Source organism: Meleagris gallopavo, chromosome 4 (assembly GCF_905368555.1).
Source record: "Meleagris gallopavo chromosome 4, MGAL_WU_HG_1.1, whole genome shotgun sequence".
Classification (NCBI taxonomy): domain Eukaryota; kingdom Metazoa; phylum Chordata; class Aves; order Galliformes; family Phasianidae; genus Meleagris; species Meleagris gallopavo.
This window is the reverse complement of record NC_139407.1, coordinates 54,808,900-54,828,686: the sequence shown is the minus strand read 5'-3', so window position 1 is coordinate 54,828,686 and position 19,787 is coordinate 54,808,900. Positions and strand designations below refer to the sequence as shown.

At 34.9% G+C, this 19,787-nt stretch overlaps 1 protein-coding gene across 3 annotated transcripts in view; it reads left to right on the top strand.

Annotated features, from left to right (window-relative positions):
• The window catches only part of SLIT2 (slit guidance ligand 2), a 246,357-nt gene that overhangs the window by 160,544 nt on the left and 66,026 nt on the right, over positions 1-19,787 (top strand). For all 3 annotated transcript variants that reach the window (XM_085223410.1, XM_085223411.1, XM_085223409.1), the window contains exons 7-10: positions 212-283; positions 2,828-2,991; positions 5,175-5,313; positions 19,485-19,556. In XM_085223410.1, coding sequence (XP_085079536.1) covers positions 212-283; positions 2,828-2,991; positions 5,175-5,313; positions 19,485-19,556 — 447 coding nt within the window. The remainder of the gene's footprint in view (positions 1-211; positions 284-2,827; positions 2,992-5,174; positions 5,314-19,484; positions 19,557-19,787) is intronic.

Sequence of the window (19,787 nt, the reverse complement as noted above, 5' to 3'; positions counted from 1 at the left end):
TACTTATGATTATTAATGGGGTGGTCAAGCCACTGCGTTTTAGAAGGAATTGAATATGGAGTCAAAGTAGACCTCAACGTTAGGGTTTGTTTTCCTCATAGCCATTCTTAAAAGCAGGGCACCATTCTCTTCATTTACTATGCCTTATAAAAAAAAAAGTGCAGTCAGTGTGAATGGTAACATGTTAATATGTTTCTTTTTGACTTTGCAGCACTCTCAACAACAATAACATCACTCGATTGTCCGTCGCAAGTTTCAATCATATGCCCAAACTCAGAACTTTGTAAGTAGTCCCATGGAAACTGACTGCCATTGTTATGAACATTATGGTATGTTCAGTATACCATTTTTCCCTCGACCAAATTCTGCCAGTGACCTGTAAATGCTTATACGTGCATGGAAGGTATAAGCTCTGTCAAAACAGTAATACTGAGGGTTGTTAAGTGTGAAGTGTGTGTTTGTGTGTGGCAGATAATTCTGAAAGGTGAAACCCCAAAGCTAATTCTTGTGGCTCAGGAGATAGAGAGGCAGTTGCATCATTTTCATTCTGTTTCTTCAGGATAGGATGATGGAAATGTTTTCATGGTCTTTTCCTAACTGGATGTTTCATAGTGCGCTGTTTGATCACAGAAAAGACAAAAGGGATTCTCTTTTGTATGTTACGGCTGCATAGCGAAAGAAATTGATGTTTTTTGAAAGTCAAAAATTTGTTTTACTTTGTGCTATTGAATGGGTCACATTTCATTTAGTAACATGGAAGAATCTTTGATTGGCTGTCAGATGTGATAAATGGGAAATCTTTATGCTTTTATTACTGTACTGCTAGCAGACCTAATTAAACTAAACTGGCTTTCCAACATTCTTTGTAACATAAAATTATAGCATCATCCGGTAGTGCTATTATAATTAAAGTTGTGTCAGCATTTACAATAAGGTCCCCATTTTTAGAGGTTATGACTTTCACAGAACACTTGAAGCTTCTAAAACAAAACACATTGAAAAGAGTGTGTTTGCAGGAGATACAATTTGGGGTTATTTGTTCTATTTATATTCAGCTAACAATAAATGTACATTGTTTTAAGCAACAAAGCTAGACTCCAACAAAGTTTAGTCCTGAGATACTTTCAAAAGGGCTTTCCAGTGAAGTGGAAATAAAGTCAGTGGAGCTAGTCACTTGAGTTAACATCTGTAACTGAAATAACATCATTCAGATGAGTAGTTCTGTTGATTTCATAACAGAATTTTAGCTACTCTTACATGGACAAATACAAGAGCTCTTGAATTGTGCTGAGCATTGGCTTTTGGTGGCCTCAGTTATATTTTGAGAATAGAATTTCATTCTATTTCATTCTCTTGTGTCTGGGACCTGAAAACATTAATATCCATCTGTTCCTCTTTCAAACTTTGAAATCCAGTTTGTATTCTGTAGCACAGATTACAGTGAATCAAATTAGCAAATCTTTTTTAAACTAAACTTCTTTTGTGGATATTTCACTATTTAAAAATTCATTTTCTAAGCAAAAGAAAACAGGCACACAGAATCCTAGATTATAGCTATAACATCCCATAAGAATATGCTTGTATAACCGTATAAATTTCAGCAGCATTAGTTCTGATTTGCAATGGTCTTCTTGCCTACAGCTGGCCACAGGTTGTACTGAATGAGTATGCTGTATTGTGAGCTGTGTTTGCAAAGCACTCACACAAGAATCAGTACAGAAAAATGCACTGCCTTTAATTTCTAATCATTTATGAAAAAAAAAAGCGACCAGTGAATTAAAATATTTTGGTTTTGTTGGTCTGTCACACAACTCTGTTTCTTTACAGTCTTTTCATGGATTAGCTAGACTTCTTGTTTAAATTCTGGTTTTCTTTTACTTCCTTTCCAGTTATTTAGTGAGCAGCACATCAACTAAAAAGGACCAAAATGACATTATTCTGTTACGGATGGATCTGAGTGGGAATTTGATGTGTAACTGTTGATGTACTTTTCTGTAGTTTGAGAAAAATGCAAGAGGCAGGGAAAAGTAAGAGCCAGAGAAAAGTAATTAACCTAATTTAGTGAATGCATTTGTGTGATATTTTATCAATGGAAAAGTGCTTTTTGCCACTTGGCAAGGAGCCATGGTCTTGCATCAGACCCTGCCATTGAAAAGGCAACTTCCTTAATTTCATAGCTTGCTTTAGCATTGCTTTTAATTTCAGACACTGCTTGGCCTCCATGCATCTAGGAGCCAAAAACAGCTAAGTCCTCTTTCTATGATTAAACAAAAAGAAAGGAAGTCAGCAAAGATGTGAAAAAATGGTGTTATATATTGAGTTATTACTCTGCCTTGTTCAGTAAAAAATGAACATGACCTGTTAGACAGATTTTGCAGGCTGTTTCTTTAGAGGCTAATAATGGTGAGACTTCCAGATGTATCTAATTTGAAACCAAATAGTTTATTCACTCTTCCTTTTTGACAGCATGTTATCACTGTAGGACACTATAGTTTTATATCACTTGAGGCATTTTTGTCTAGTCACCATTTATGCAGATCTGTACTAAAAACTTCCCTGGCAGCTGTCAAGCTCTTGCGTATTTACTTCTTTCATTTAGTTTAATTTCTTAAGAAGCCTTCATCTATTTTTGTAATGATCTAGACCACGAATAAAAGGTCATTTTGCTGCTTATACAGTTTTGCTTATAAGCATTTAACTCCCAGACTTTCGGCAAAAGATCTTTATTAATAAACTGGTTTGCTGCTGGAGGTGGGAAAAGGAGGGACAGGTTACTTTTCTGTTTGTTTTCCCCAATTTAAACCTGGGTGTCCATCTTCTCATGCAGTCGCCTGCACTCCAACAACCTCTACTGCGACTGCCACCTGGCCTGGCTGTCAGACTGGCTGCGGCAGCGGCCCCGTGTAGGCCTGTACACTCAGTGCATGGGCCCGGCACACCTGCGGGGCCACAATGTGGCTGAGGTCCAGAAGCGGGAGTTCGTCTGCAGTGGTAAGGGCAGTGCTTTGCCTCCTCACATGTTGATAACCTTTGCATGATTTTTTATTATTATTACTATTATTTTAATGAAACTAATCATTTTTATCAGTAATTTGTATCTTCTGTGGTACTGCTTCTGTCATTACAAATTTTTCGTGAACGTGGCATAGAATATATAGCCTTCGTAACTATGAATTATGGGGAAGTGAGATGGGAAATGAGATAAAAATGTGCACCAGTTCAGAACATAAGGCCTTTCATAATAAGGATTTGGGTTGTTGATATATACTTTTTTACCTCTATGGGTTGTTATTTTTCCTTTTTTTTTTTTGGTTATGTTTCTGTGTTTCTTTTCTGTTTCAGTTGAAAAAGTATTTTGAAATTCCAAATAAACTTCTGAATGCTATTGCTATGCTTTAATGCATTAGGTTGCTTTCTGACATGAAATGATGAAATGGCTAACAGTTCATTACTAATCACATTTTGTCTGTTTGATATTTTTTCCTTTATTTTTGTCTCCAAGATGAGGAAGAAGGCAAGTTTTTATCTTTTTTATACAAATATTTTTAGCTCAGATTGAAAATTTTCTGTAAACTTGAACTACTGTTTTAGTTTCCCTCAAAGTATTGAAAAACAACTGGGAAATAACTGTCAGTCTTTCTGTGGTTCAGCACAGGTGTTTCAGCTAGTTGTTTTACTCAGAATGCTTAACTCTCTATTGCCAATTATGCCAAAATTTACACGGATCTATTTTCTGAATACAGTTTTTTTTGCACAGCAAAATCTGTCATTACAGAGCAGCTTCTAACATTGCAGTGTAAGGTGCTGTCACTCTAGCATGGCAGAAATTAGCCATACTCTAACCATTACTTCTGCATTTATATATTCATAAAAAGTCTTCTAGCAAGAACACATCACATATCTTATTTGTAAATTGTATAGTTTTATAACTTGGTCATTATAATGCTGACTTTATAGCCATGTTTTATCCCTGGATCACTCAATTTTTGTTTAATAAATGCAGATGAAGTATTTTCTCTTTGTTAGTATAAAAAGGAATAATATGGATTTATTCTTTTTGGCAGCTTGTTTGTACTTTTGTAACACATACCTTAATGTGAAATTAAGTTATTATATTGTGAACTACTATTTCACATGACTAACTTTTCAGTGAAGTAATTCTAATATTTGAGTTGTTATTTGAAGCTGTAACTAGGAACAGCATTGGCTGCAACTTCAAAGTGACCTTGCTTACATTATCAGTGGACCCTTTCTATCTTAATATATGGCATTAAATCTAGTGAGGGAGATCTGAGACAAAGTTGTGGTTTCATAGCACAGAAGTCTCTTCTTTTTGTTTCATGGGAATTTAGAATAGTCCTTAGCGTTTTTACCTTAATAAAAAGGAAAGTGGGAAAAAAAAAGTCTTCATGCATTTCTCATGTTTTTGTGCTTTTTATATCATTACAAAACAGTGATAAAGTATCATTAAATCAATAGAATAATGAGTGTTTTACTTATTATTGTAAAATGTGTGATCCGTTTATTTGAATTTTTCAAATTTGGAAGTAAAAGGAATATATGGAGGTATGAAAGACATAATCATGCAAATTAGCTACCTGAGTAGTCGGAAAGTGCTAACTTAAGAGAATAAGAAGTACACTGAAGTAACACAGAAAGTGAGAGTAGGAGCTGTGAAGTCAAAGCTTTTATGTATCTCTGTGTGTTTGGATGGAAAGCCATAACTCCAAAATATTCTGTCACTGATACATACAGTGACGAATAATGCTAATGAGTAGTTGCAGAACAGAACATAACTATCAGAAGAGCTTCAGTGCTTTCAGTGTCAAAATTCATTACTGTCAACATTCATGTATAATATAAAAAACCTCTTAAAATCAATACTTGGTTTTTAAAACCACAAAAGAAATAAGAATGCAACCCCAAAAATGGACTGCATTCATTTTCTTTAACAGATAATTTTGCATATGAGTTGCTGAAGAAATTGAGAATTTATGAAGAATCTAGAACAGTCTGATTTTGTCACCATGTTGCTATTAATTAGGAATTTAAATTAATGTAATTTGAAAGTATTGATGGGCAAGAATATTTTTCAGGGAAGCGTAAAACATGATATTTTACTCTTGAGGACTACTGTTCTGTGCAGTTTTAGAAGAAAGTCTTTTCTTCTGCAGGTCACCAATCATTTATGGCTCCATCCTGCAGTGTCTTGCACTGTCCTGCTGCGTGCACCTGTAGTAACAACATTGTGGATTGTCGTGGGAAAGGCCTTACTGAAATTCCAACAAATCTTCCAGAAACCATTACTGAAATGTATGTAATCTTTTTTTCATTCTTTCAATGAATATGCAGAAAACAGTTTGTCTTATTTATTCATTGTTGTTATTTGTATAAATTCATACTTTATAATATGGTAAGAATTTTGGAGTGCACATTCAAATTCAGAAATAAAAGGAATATACAGATATATGAAAATATTTAAGACCCATATATTCTCTTATGAGTTAGTTCTGGATGTATTACTCACAACCTATAGCTGAAAGTGCATTCTGAGTTGGTTTTAAAATAATTAACGAATATTTACTCTTTTGAAAGTAAGTAGCTTTTTACTGCAGACTGTGTAAGCCCCTTTGTCTTCAGTGTTGCTCAATGTCACCTTCTTCAACAGACTCACTATTCAAGGAGCATACCTTTGCAACAAAATAGAGCAATTTTTATCCCTTATAATAACAAATATTGCTAAAATAGCATCCACAGAAGGGTAGTTGGAAAAGCCAAAAGTATTGTGGTTGACTGCAATCTGTGGTATAGTCATTGTGATAATATCGTATATTCATGAATGGAAGCAAACATGCTGATAAGGTTGTGTGACATGGCATAAACAACAGCAGCAAAAAAATATGCAACTGCATCCCAATCAAGCAGAGTTAGAGCAAAAGTGCAATAGGGCCTGCAGGCTTCCCATAATCATGTTTGTCAGCTCATTATTACTGCTGTTAAGACTGACCTGGTTGACTGTACCTGACCAAGTTCAATCATACTAAACAAACGTCTTCTACCTTTCACCCTGCAAAGACTGTCTTTATTATTTAATAACTTGTATGCTGACCTTTCCTACTTGCATATGTATATTTATGTGCACAAAGGAAAATACTTCAGGAAGTAGGTAGGGTATGTATGTCAAACACTCCCTTCTGTATTTCTGCTGCTAACTAGTAGTTGGCTGTATTTACCAACTGTGCTTCCAGTTGCGTGGAAAGTAAGGAGAGAAATGTACAGTAAAAGAAAGATGAAAAATAAGGGACATAAAGACCTTTGAAAAGCAAGAATAAACTCAATGGAAAAATTAAAAAGACATTGTGACTGTTTGATGAGAATCACTTGATCTTCGATGCTTTCTTGTCAATAGGTTGAAGACCAGTAGATTTTGGCAAATAAGTATTATATGCCACTGGCTGCTTTTTTATGATAAAACTAGTGAAATTTGGCAATTTACATATCTTCCAAAAAAATAGTTTGATTTTTTTTTTTCCTTTGAAACACCCAATCTACTTTAAATCCTACTATTTTCTTAATCAACGTGTTATTTTAAGGTAATTCATTGTTGAGAGGGTGGGGGGGGAGTTAATTCAAGGCTTCTAGCTTTAAATATAGTTGTTCAAAATGATTAATTTTCTTTGACTTTGTGAAGGAAGGGAAAATGCATTAAGATTCATAATTTGTCCTGCCACCTTCTATTTTCTATTTCACCCTCATTCCTCTCTTCTCTCAACTAGAAGTACCAAGTCTTTTCTATCTTTCTGAATACCAAAAACTTCCTTTTCTTAATTTATCTCCTTTTCCTCCAAACTCCTTGTTTTCTAACTTTTTTACCTGCACTGACCAGAGTCAAATAAAATATTCCAGATGACAGTGAAACATCACTATATAGAGCCATTTTAGTTTCCTTTACCTTTAGTTTCATTTGCCTTCTGCACTGTAATGCTGTCTTTCCTTAACTGCCAATCAAAACTACACCATGTTCTCCATTGCATTTTCCATGAGGAGTCCTACGTCTTTTTTTCTTAGCTGTTACAGTTTTGTCAGAAACAAGATGTTTACAGATGTAATCTTATTATTCCATCTCTATTATATTTATGAACACTGAATTCCATTGTATGTTACTTTCTAAAGCTGGTCTGTGAAAGTGTCCACTAAGTAGCTTCAACTTAAACTCCACTAACATGTTATCTTCAGTATAGGAAAGATTCTGATATTTCTATCTCAGACTATCATAAAATAGTTTTTAAAACCTTCATTTTTTAAAGAAATATTCTGCAATTGTTGCTATAGCAGCCTTTTCTGATTTAATTAGAAAGAATGTCTGTATCTCATAAAATAATACTTTTTTCAGTTATTTTTATATGAAATTGTTTTATTTATGCCCAAATGGAATCTGACAATAAACATTTGGATGGATGAGACCATGCTGTGACAGTATCATTGAGAATACTTAGGAGCTGCTGAACATAGGGCACAAGCAAACCCTGAAGGACATGGTGAGCACTGTACTTCCACCACCTTTAAATAGTTCCGACACACAAAGCTTTATCATCTTAATTACAATTTAAAGCACATGCTTTGGCAGGAACTCCTCAGTCAGGGAGAGAGGGAAACAGAAGCACACTGGCTCCCTGTTGTTTTCTGAAGGATGTACAGTCTTTAATAGCCAAATTATTATTTATTTGGTGATAATACCATCATCATCAGGTTCCTGTGCGCAACGTAAGAAAATTGGCATTATAGTTCTATTTTACATGGGCCTGATATTCTGTGATCTTTTCAGTTTTCTTTTCATGCTTTTCAGTCTTCTGCATTTTCAACTTGTCTTCTTGGTTTTATAAACACTTCATTGATATAAGCATTTGAAAATTCTGTAGTTCTTTTAAATTTCTTTAGTCTGTACAATTTTCTCTCCTCTTCAACTGTAATCGTCATCATCTCTTTATGGGCAGTATCTGCAGAATCCATTGCTGAGTATACCAGTGTTTCACATCATGCTTCAGCCAATATGATGGCCCACAAACACATTTTACATCTTCTTTTTATGTTTTCAGAGAGTTGATAAAATATATAAACTCACATAGTGTGCCAAACATGCTTTAAATGGAATATTGAATAACTTAAGTACTGAATATTTGCAGTTTGGATTGAGTATAATTTTGCATGTCAAAACTGTGCGTCATCTCTTTGAAGAAAAGTAAGAGGAAAGGTTTTGTGTTTAATACCTCATACTGATGAGCATAGTACTGATGCCATGACTTTGCATTGTCTTGATCATTCTAATGGACAACTGTTTTGGGATGACATTTTAAGACATGGGGTGTTATCTGCGCTGCTGATGGTTACTGCCTCTGTAGCATGTGCAAAGAGACCATGTGAGACAGCAGCTTGCTCCGTTCTGCATGATTTCTGTCTCTGAGTTTAGTGTAACAGCCTAAACTGGTGAGGAAAAAGAGTTTACAGTGGGAGTTAAGTGGTTTATGAACGAGCAAGTATTCTGTGATGGTAGCAGCAGAAGGAGGCAAAGCTGGTTACCAAAACACTGTTTCAGACTCACCCACTGTACTTGACTTGTACTTGACTTCACCCACTGGTGCTGGGGAGAGTGTTTTGTATCGTTCTGTCTGGATTCTCAGTTTTTGCAAAAGTCAGTGAGATAATAGTGACAATTCTCATTGCACGAAGTCAGTTAGCAGGCAGTGCATTCCCTGCCCCATGCCTCTTGGGAAGATGCTGGCAGGATCAGGACTGCTTATCTCCAAGTAGCTGCCAGGGAGAATGGAAGGAGAATATACCTCTGATGGTCCTCTTTTTCTCCCTTTTGGTGTGATAAACTTCAGAGGAAAATGAAGAATTCAGTATCTCAGTGAATGTAACTTTTAATCTTTATTGGCTTAATACTATTCTGTTTGTACCAGCTACGTCTATTCTGCAAAATTAATTCTTCTATTTATTATCTAAATAAACTCACTGCTAAAAATAAGAATACCTAAACTTTTCAGGGTAAATTTAATCAGTATTATATTACTTAAGAAACATTTCACATTTGTATATTATAACTAAGTTAAGGTCACTTGAGAACCAAGACTCCTCCAGTTTTAGTGCATGTACTAATTCTGGAGAAAGTACAGAAATAACAAGTAATCTCTTTAGGCCATCTTTAAAGATTTGAGTTCACGAGTGACTTGCAGGAAACAATTTGGAGATATTTCCCATGCTTCTATTATTTTACTGCCTGTATTTGTAAGCATTATGAAACTAAAAACATTGCCAATATTAAATATGTTATTATATATTAATAGCCTTCAAACTTTTGGTTTTTAATATGTAAACATTTTTTTAATTAAAAAAACCATGAGATAGTAGCTATTCACTTACAAGTATTAGATATTACTAGTCTTCAAGTTTTTGTTATTGAGTATGTCTTTCTTAAGCCTTTTCCTGTGGTCTTAAGCAAATCATGACACAGTATCCATTGGAAACATCTTAGAATCCTGGAATGGTTTTAGTTGGAAAGGACCAGCTCCCTGTGTCATGGCAGGGACACCTCCCACTAGATCAGATTGCCCAAGGCTCCATCAAACCTGACAAGGGATGGGGCAGCCACAGTTTCTCTTGGCAAACTTTTCTAGTGCCCCATCACGCTCATAGAAAAGAATTCTTCCTTTTGTCTAATCTAAATCTAGCTTCCTTCAGTGTCCTTTGTCCTATCACTACACTCCCCGGTAAAGAGTTTCTCTACAATATAAGAAGTCATAATATGACTTGGTTTAGATTTATTTTTAAACCACTTCCTTTTTCCAGAGATTTTTATGGGATGCTCTTTCATTGTCATTTGGTCTGTGAGCTCAACTAAAGTCCAGTGGACTAATGTACTTAGCACCTTCCTCCTTTGTCATGAAGCTCATATATTAAAGACATTCTGGGTCATTCTTAAGGTACAAAGCTATTACTTTAATTGGTTTGAGAAAGTATTGCCTTTCTAACAGTGATAGCATTTATCAACCTCTGTGCAGGCATTTCTTCCACATTTCAGTTTCTCAGCACCATTAATCTCTTATCACTTGGTTGCATTTTAGAATTCACCTTCCATGTGCAAATTCTTCAAACAGTCTGCAGAAATAATTCTGGATTCCTTCAAATTGGGACTTTTTGGCACTTGTTCAAACAGACTATCAGAAACCCAGCAGCAATTTTATTAAATGTACTGGTGCTTTTTCTCAGAATGGCATGAGAATGGCTTTTATTTCAAAAGGAGAGGCCAAAAAGCCATTAATGAATTAGGCTACCTTGTGAAAATGTTCTTCTTATTTTTGTCTGATTTTCTCTATGGCTTGAACTAGCAGCCAAAATGATTCTAAAATCTCTTTCCTCTCTGTAGTATTATGAGCAAAAGAAAATAAATACATTTGCAATAAGTGTTTGTGAGGGTGGTGATTTTACTGGGAAGGAAAAAATGACCTACTTTGATGACCACTGCTTTGTATTAATGATTATTTAAGCAATCAGACATGGAAATAAGTTGATTTTGTTCAATTTTGTTAACATTAACACCATTTAAGTGATCAAAGGAAGGACTTAATTGATTTTGCTTTTTTTTTAATAGAAAGATAGCAGCTACTACAGTGGTAATTTGGGGATGAGGAAAGCTTGCTTAAAAGGGAGGGTATCTGTGGGACTGGCACTGTTAAGTATGCAGCAGTTGTGGAAATAATTTTAATCTTAGAAGGGACAGAAAAGACACTATATCAATAGTTAAATAGTTAAAAGACACTATATCAGTACAATACGTTAAATGAAAAATCATACAGGAGTCAGGAATTTTAGCAATTCATTTTGTAACTTAGCATAGTGAGAAGTCACAGAGTTCTTTATTACTATGGTTTTCAAGATAAAGCTGCTTTTTCATGTGAATGGAGCTTTTTAATATTTGAATACCAAAACCAGAAATGTTATGGTTGTTTCATGAAAACTTTATTTGCATTTCCTTTGATATTCTTCTAATTTGTCCCCTCAGTCTTATCTTCCTGATCTCTACCATTTGTCTTCATGTTTCCATCTTCCTCTCTCTTATTCTCTTATACATTTTTATTCAAATATCTGTTGATTAAATGTTGTGTAGTACATCAAGTATTCAACTACTTTATGTGAGCCCTGTGATATTAAGCAGAATTAACAGCTCCTAAGATTGGTTCCCACAGAAGCACTCAAATTACATTAAAGGAGAAGGAGAACAAAAGGCAAAAAAGAAGAAGAGGAGGGGAAAGGAAGACTTTTGGAAATGGGGACTGACAGAAATGCAGTTGGCAGCTATAACCAAGATAGGGTAAAGAATGACTTGGTTATTCTGGACCTGCTGGGGAAACTCTTTGTGTAAATTCAGAATTTTATTTGAGAACTGGGAGCTGTATTTATGAATCTTTTCCAAGCTAAATTTGGCATGTATACAGTTTCACCATTTCTATTGTTTTTTAAGATCCATCCTTAGCTAAAAGGGGAAAGTACAATCTTCAATAAATATATATTGACCAAGGAGGCTCTTATACTGAGATGCAGAGATACTTCTGAGGATGCCCTTTTATAGAGAAAAGACACTTGGAAAGGCCTTAGGAACTTTTTTACTGAAAAAGTTCAAATATCACATAGGAGAAAAACTCTGAAACACTGAAGATAAAGCAACTTTCTCTGTTTTTAGCAGCTAAAAGTATGATTTTATTTACTATTTATTTACTAAAGTATATTATTTATTTACTATTTACAGTAACCTGACAAAAATGAGATCAAACCCGGCATCTTCAGAAGGCTTAGGATGCAAGTAGTTATGAGAAGTTACGTCCGAGATTGTTTTTAAATATCTGCATTTGTTCGTTCTTTCTAGTTTGAAACTAGAACATTTGTCTTTTCAGTTAGCAAAACTAGTATTTATTCCCATTGCAGTATATAAAAGCAAAGAGTGTTTGCTTTATAAAAAATGAAGAAATTTGCTGAAATTGTAGCATCTTTCATATGACATATGCATATAAATGCACAGTAATTGCATGTGAATAACAGAAGATGCATTCTCTGAAAGGCAAAGTATTAATAAATGTGAAACAAGTTAAAATTGAGTATAGGAATCTGCTGAGGTACTTGCCTTCTTTACCTTAATTTTCATTTGATTGGCCAACACAGATTTAACTGGATTAACTAAGTGTTTGGGATTGATACCTTAATATTCCTCAGTGAAAATCTTTTTGACTATGAAAAAAATAGATTTTTTTGCTAAATTGGCAACCAATCCTGCTCACTTAGCACGCAATAGAAATGATTCATCCTGATCTTACTCAAATAGCTTCCTAATTTGAAAATTATGGGTATATCATGTGGCCTTATACTTAAAAAAAAAAAAAGAAAATTCTCATTTTAGATGTGAGACACAGTAGGTAGAATATTTTATCTGCTCTATATTAGTATGTATTGCATGATGTCATTATATAGGTCTTTGACTTTCTTCATATCATTATGCCCTATCTTGGAGGATGCAGAGACAGAGAACAGTACAAATGTGCAGGAAATATTGTTCTAAAGAATAAGGAGGACATTTATAGGTGTAGTTGAAACTTTATCATATAATCATTATGGTTGGAAAAGACCAAGTGCCAACCCATTAACCTCATGTCCACTGAAACATGTCCCTCATTGACACATCTACACATTCTTGAACACCTCCAAGGATGGTGACTCCACCACCTCGCTACGCAGCCTGTTCTAATGCCTCACCACTCTTTCTGAGAAGTTTCTCCTGATATCCAACCTGAACCTCCCCTGGAGCAATTTGAGTCCACGGCCTCTCATTCTTACCTGTGAGAAGAGTCTTACTCCCACCTTGCTACAACCTCCTTTCAGGCAGTTATAAAGAGCAGTAATTTCTCCCTCAAGCCTTCTCTTCTCCAGATTGAACAATCCCTATTTCCTCCGCTGCTCCGCATAGGATTTGTGAACATACAGCATCCGTAAAGCCATGTGCTGGAGCCATGCGTAGCACACTCAGATTAGAATTCAGTCTTGAATTTAATCTTGAATTTATATGTCACCCTGAAGTGGAACTGGTGCTGTGGCAGTGTGTTCTTCCTTGGAGATGGGAGTAGAAAGGAAGAATCCCTTATTGCCTTTAAGCACGTTGCTTTTTGCCAAAGTACAGGGGCAATCCTGGTTTCCAGAAATACTGGGGGTAGGTACTGGCCAGAATGAGAAGAACCATATTGTTCCAACTCTGATGGTTTTGTGCTTCTAGTGGGTCCTGAGGTACCTTTAGTACCTCTGTACTCTGCCAAGAGAAAAAAAAATGAACTCAGGCATAGAATGAATGAATAAATTATGCAGTATAAAGGGAAGCTGCAGAAGGCCCATCTAGCTATTCCAGAAAAACTCTCATAGATCTCAGACAGCTGTGCCACATTCCAGAGGTGTTGTTACTCATTTTTACGTATGGCTTTTCCTCAGCAATAATATACGTGAAGTTACTGAAGTTACTGTAAAGGTTGGGAAAGACTTTCAAGATCAAGTCTAATGAACTTTTTACTGTGTTGTATTTCACCTTCAATGAAATGTTGCTAACTGTTGCTAAATGCAAAGTCCAGTAAGCAACAAAAATCTGTGGAAAGTATTCCTTGTGAAAATACTTTATATTTAAACTTTGTGGTAAATTCATGGTGCATATTTATGGTAGTGTTACCCAGTAATGGGGATTACCCTGCCAGTATTTCTACTCAGTGACAACAGATTAAGATGTTATCACTCATGTTGAGCGAAGAGTATAGCAGGATTACATTTGTTTTTGTGAATTTAACCATTGTTCTGAAGAGCTCATATAATTTTTCTGGTGCAACTGCTCTCATCAAAAATAGACTAATTAGAAAGACTTTAAATTGACTCCAGGTGACTTGGGCTAATTGCACCAGAGGCACATTCTGACACATGCCAAAGTATTACGCAAATAATTCTTGAAGAAGTCCATTTTGCCTACAACCTGAATCTGTAACAATTAAAGAATGTAAAGCCTACCATCATTAATGGTGCCGCAGGGTTCAGACCATGAGTTGCCTTTTCTGTGATGAAAAAGTTAGCAAATGCAGGCTTGGGACTCGCTTTTAAATGTGAAGAATTATTTAATAGCTTTAGTATAGCAATCATTGTTACTTTTTTGTTTTTACGCAGACTACAGAGACATCTGTCATTTACAGTCAATTCCCTGAGGGAATATTTGATAGAACAATTAGTCTGGACGTTAGCATTTTGGCAAGCTTTAGGGCAACATTGATAGTAATTTTTTATATGCAAATATTTAAGAAAATGTCAATGAGATTTATTAATTCACAGAATTAGAGACTGAAAATCTGAAATGCCAGTAATATAGTCATTCCAAATACATCTTTTGTTTTGCTAGATATGGATGATATCACAGATTTTCAACAGAATTCTTTTGCTGCTATAGTTAGAAGAGGCATTTACTGTATGTAAGCACTCTGAAGGTGCAATTGTTGAGAAAGGAGATGGGAAAAAAGGTACTTTGTCTAATAGTCTCAAGATTCTTATAGAAAAGGGAGACCAATACTTCTTCCTTATTTGAAAAACAAACAAAACAAACAAACAAACAAAAAAGATCATCACAAATCTGGCAGATGTTAAATATGGTGAGAGATGTGCTGGCTGTTTACTGCAGCTCTTCACATTCAGAAGCTGCACTGAATCCCATCACTGAAATTTTCTGTTTTCTGACAGCTGTTTTTGCCATTTACTTTAAAAGCAGATGGGGAAAATGCAAAGAAGAGCTGTCAATTTTATTACCATGTATAATCAGCATCTGTGCAATACATCAGACTCATTGCACAGTTTACACTTCCTTCTCTGCAGTAAAAATTGTTTTGGACTTTCTTGACAAGTTTCTTGCACGCTTTTTGTAGATGCTGAAATTAAGGTGTTGCAATTAAGAGTTGAGATCACTGAAAGCTAAAACTATTAACTTGAACAAATTTACTTAATCAAGAGGTTATGTCCTGATTATTTGATAATAAAATATATGGTTAATCTGCTGTTCCATATTCAAATTCATGTTTTCTAAAGTAAGTTATTTCATTATTACTTAATACTTTTTTTTTAACATTTATTGCTAACCCACTGTCAACACTGCTTAATGCATTTGGATGCAGCATATCTCTGTGCAGCATAATTATTGTGCCTTTCCCTACTGAGCAGGCTTAATATATTGTACCCTACGTGTATAATATAAAATACAAATAATTTTGAAGGGAACTGGGTATTCTTCATTCCCAGCCCATCTTCTTTACAAGAGCAGAAGTCTTTCATAGAAATGACTTCTTATAGTGGGAAAATAAGCTGGTTTGAAAGTGTCAGTATAAATAAGCATGTTGTCTGTCTCCCTAAGTGCAGAAGTAGTTATCAATAATGGTGTCCTCTTGGAAACCATCAAAGGATTTACATGTCAGAAGGCTCTGGGGACCAGGTGGAAAGAATCTGTCTACTTGCTGCGGACCTGATTTGATTGGATTTGATTTGATTTGATTTGAATTGATTTGATTGGGTTTGAACTGCAGAAGCACCTTTGCTTCTTAAAATAGTAGGTGGTTGTATACTACAGTACTTGCAGGGATTAGCCATGGGAAAGACTTAGAAAAAGAAACATTCACAGTACTTTCCATAAATAGGGGAGGTTAGGGAATAGCCTTCAACAAAGGTTTCAACCGTTTCAGCTAGTTTGGCAGTGTTAAAAGATACTAAAACATGTATTGATGTAGGATTTCTTTGAAATGAAGCAATAAAAGGAGCAAGAGACTTAATACTAAGAGCATTAATTAGCATTTCATGTGGCTATGGGCAGAGTAGAGTACTTTTTATACATGAGGCAGTGCATGCTTTGATGAAGCATGTACTTAACTGTCTTCCTCCATTATCTTATCTTATTTAATATGCTACTAAAATTGACTGTGGCCTTTGAAAAAGAAACCACCAAGGTACTGTGTGTGATACATAGATGATCATTTATTAAAAAAAAAAGAAAAAAAAGAATGACTTCAGGAATGACTTTGAAAGGAGATATTATGCACAAAATTTAATACAAGTTCCATGGAAAAATACAGACATTAGTTTTTTGTTCTTCTCTAATAATGGTACTTCTGACCATGTCATTTGTGAGCACTTAATAGCTATTTTTTTTCAGTAATAGATAACTACATCCCATTCTATTCCAGAATTAAAATTTTTGATTTAATATGAGGAAAGAGAGTTTTTAATTATTATGAGTTTTATCAGTAGAATGCAAATCTCCTTTAGATATTATTTTATCTGTGCTTTGTGACCCTAGAATATAGCTAATTAGATTTTCTTCTGGAATGGTGGATGCAAATTTGCACTCTGTGAAATTCAGCTGATTCTACAAAGATAAAGCAGATTAGAGGATAACAAAGCTTGAAAATGTGAATTTGATTTACTCTCTTTACAGACAAAGCAGGGTATAAAAGATTCTTCTGTATTTAGATAATCCTATTTTTTCTTTCTTATACTAATCTCATTTTCTAAAATGTGATGTCTTTTATTGCATACACTTTGGCATGAGTTAATAAAAGACATACTTAGATGATCCTACTATAACAAATCCTTTATCCAGAAGAGCTTGTAAATTTATCCTAGTACTATGCAGTCTGTCTGTTAGACTGTAGCTTTTTCACTAAAGGGAAATCTTAGGTAAAGTTGACATGGAGTTCATTTTACATACACACCAGTGAATTGGTAGTTCTCTTAATTAGAACTGCTAGAAAGGTGGCTTTCAGAAATGTACTGTAGTAGGACCGGTTTGGGACCCATATAATTTGTGGACCAATTGGACAGCTGTAGTCTGCTATTCCATCTTGTCATAACAAATGGCATTCATATATCCTGCAAGTTTAGTTTAGTTTATAGAAGTAATATATGGGTAAGTTAGAAGAGTAAATTGGAAAATACTTTTTGTAACACTGGACTGTATCTTTCTCAAGTTTCGTGTCATATCACGTCTAGTTAGATAAGAGCATTTTATGTTTAATGATAGGTGCAAGCAGACTGGAGTCCTCCAGCAGTAGCTCGTAAGTCTCTTCATCATGAGCTAGTAAACAGCATTTATATATGAGGCCTGTGACAGACTGGTATGGGAACACTGCTATTGCAGTCTGATTTTCCTATACAAAGGCATTCTTTTCTCCATGGTCTCTCTCACCACTAGTTTCAGTCATCCTCTGTAATAGGACCAAATTCTCTCCCTTTTTACTGTCCCCTTTCCATCACCCTATGTGTAGGTTGCCTACCCTACACATTTCCCCGTGCTGTGATTCTTTGGCAGCTTTTCCAGGCTGCACACCTGACAAACGTCTGCTGTGCATGCCCCAGCATTTGTGCAGTCAGTGGCTGCCAAATAGTGTGTGTAAGAGGAACGGATGGATAGCTGCCCTTCCCTTCATGGCTGGGTTACTTTGGTTTCTCAGCTCCCTCCCACTACTAATTTAAGGAAGGACTTATACATTTATTATCTGAAGCTTTTACCTCTCTTTGACCTAGCCCTGTGAGAAGAAAATGGTCTAGATGAAAGGCATGCATAAGCTGTGTTTTCTGAGGAAACTCAGCCAAAAAATGAAGCATAAGAATAGAAAACACTTGGCTTTGGCTGAGTTTGAGTTGACCTTTAACTCAAGCAATTTTTACTCATTCAGATGTTTGCTTTCTACATCTACTCAAGGGTACTGGGAAAGAGTGACCTTGTCCCCTTCCAGCCTCGTCAGTACTGCTGGTCTGATGCAAAATGTGCTTCATAGATCCAAAAGGCTCAGCCAAGGCGAGGAAAGCATGTGGAAGTATATCCTGTTTATGGAAAAAGTTAACAGTCTCATACCGTGGGATTCCCTGTGGTGTTTAAAATGTACCTGAAAACTGTAGCAAGGTGGCAACATTTTCCTACTTAAGGACTTTATAAAGTAATGACCTCTGTCTTAAACAGTGCTGATGAAGTGAGATTTTCTGTGTGTCAGGAAGGTTTTTTTTTTTCTTTGTTTGAGGCTTTCTCTTTTCTTGGCTTCTTTATATTCCAGTCAAGAACAAATGCTGCTAAGCAAAAGCATGGACAAATTTAAGAAATTTTGAGTATTATATATGTGAATATCTCCATCTGAATAAAACCTCACACATGTCTATATTGGAGCAAAAGTGAGAAGGAGGAGCATTAATGGAACTAGGATAAAAGTGGGAGTAGAATAGGGTAATGTTCCTGCAACCAGACTAAAAAAGGCATTTTGTCCTTAAATTCTACATTGCTTTCTGAATATTTTCAAATAGCGTGCTAAATTCTATACATTATGAGTCATTCTGTGAAATAGATTTTTGGCGCCATCATTACATGTGTGGAGTTGATATCTGTGCGTAAAAGAGGGAAATGTCAATTTTATTAGAGAGGCATAATATCTATGTTTATATAACATTGTACATTCTAGAATACATAGTTTCATTCTTCCAGCTCGACATTTGTGCAGCCATAAGCATTAAATAGTGTGTCATGTGGAGATGTAGATTCTATTTTAAATGTGTTTATTGCTGAACCTATTTTGATTTGTTGGTAAATGAATCATGGGGCTGCAGATTTCCTATGGGCAAAGCTCTCTATGTTCAAAAGTTCTTGGAAGACAGCTTCCATCAGCCAGTTCATATTTGCAGTATGGCAAGTTTGAGTCAGAGTTTCATTCATTTAAAGCAAATATATTCAGTAACATAAACTACAATTTTAGATATGAAAAGTTGTATAAAGAAATTAGAAGTATAGCCATGTAATTCTAATATTATAACTTAAAATGTTTTATATTCTGTATCTAAAAAAAATCACGTGTGTATGTTTAAAAATATGGCATTTGCCTTATTGCACGCAGAACATATGTTATTTGTTCTGTAGGAACATTCTTCTCTACTTTATTAAGGTTTACATGTTTGAATGATTAACTCACAGAAATCTTTAGAATTTTCTAAATAAACTTTCTATAAAATTGTATATGAATCATAAATTTGGAGAAAATTAACACCAACTCAAATTCAAATATTTTTATGATACTTCCAGCTTAAATTTTACAAATATCTTGTGTGCACTGGAAATAAATTTTCTTCATATACAAGAAGAAAGTTGGTCTTTAAATCGTAACATTACACTCTATAGGATGAAAGAACAGACAAAAACTGATCACCTTTTTTTAACGAATACTGGAATTAAATGACCTTGTATGTTGACTTAAGAACTGTACTAGAAAGGAAAGCAAAACCAGACTACTTTTTTTTGTTGAAGTCAATCCCTTCTAGTTTGTTATAGTTTTAAGTTGTTTTTTGGCTTGGTTTTTTTATTTTCTTTTTATTTTTATGCTCATGCTATTGTTTTGCAGACGGTTAGAACAAAATTCAATCAAAGTCATACCTCCTGGAGCTTTCTCACCCTATAAAAAGCTTCGAAGAATGTAAGTACCCAATATTTTAGATTTAAATTACATGTATACACACACATATATATGTATATATATATATTTGCACTTATATATATATGTATATATAAATATGTAAATAAAAAGCAGTTCAGTGTCATACAGAGGAACTTCCATCAGCGTGTGAGCATATGCAGAACTTTGACTGCTAGAAGATTAACAGATATGGCAATCTGGTTACAAAGACCATATAATCTCTTTGTCAGA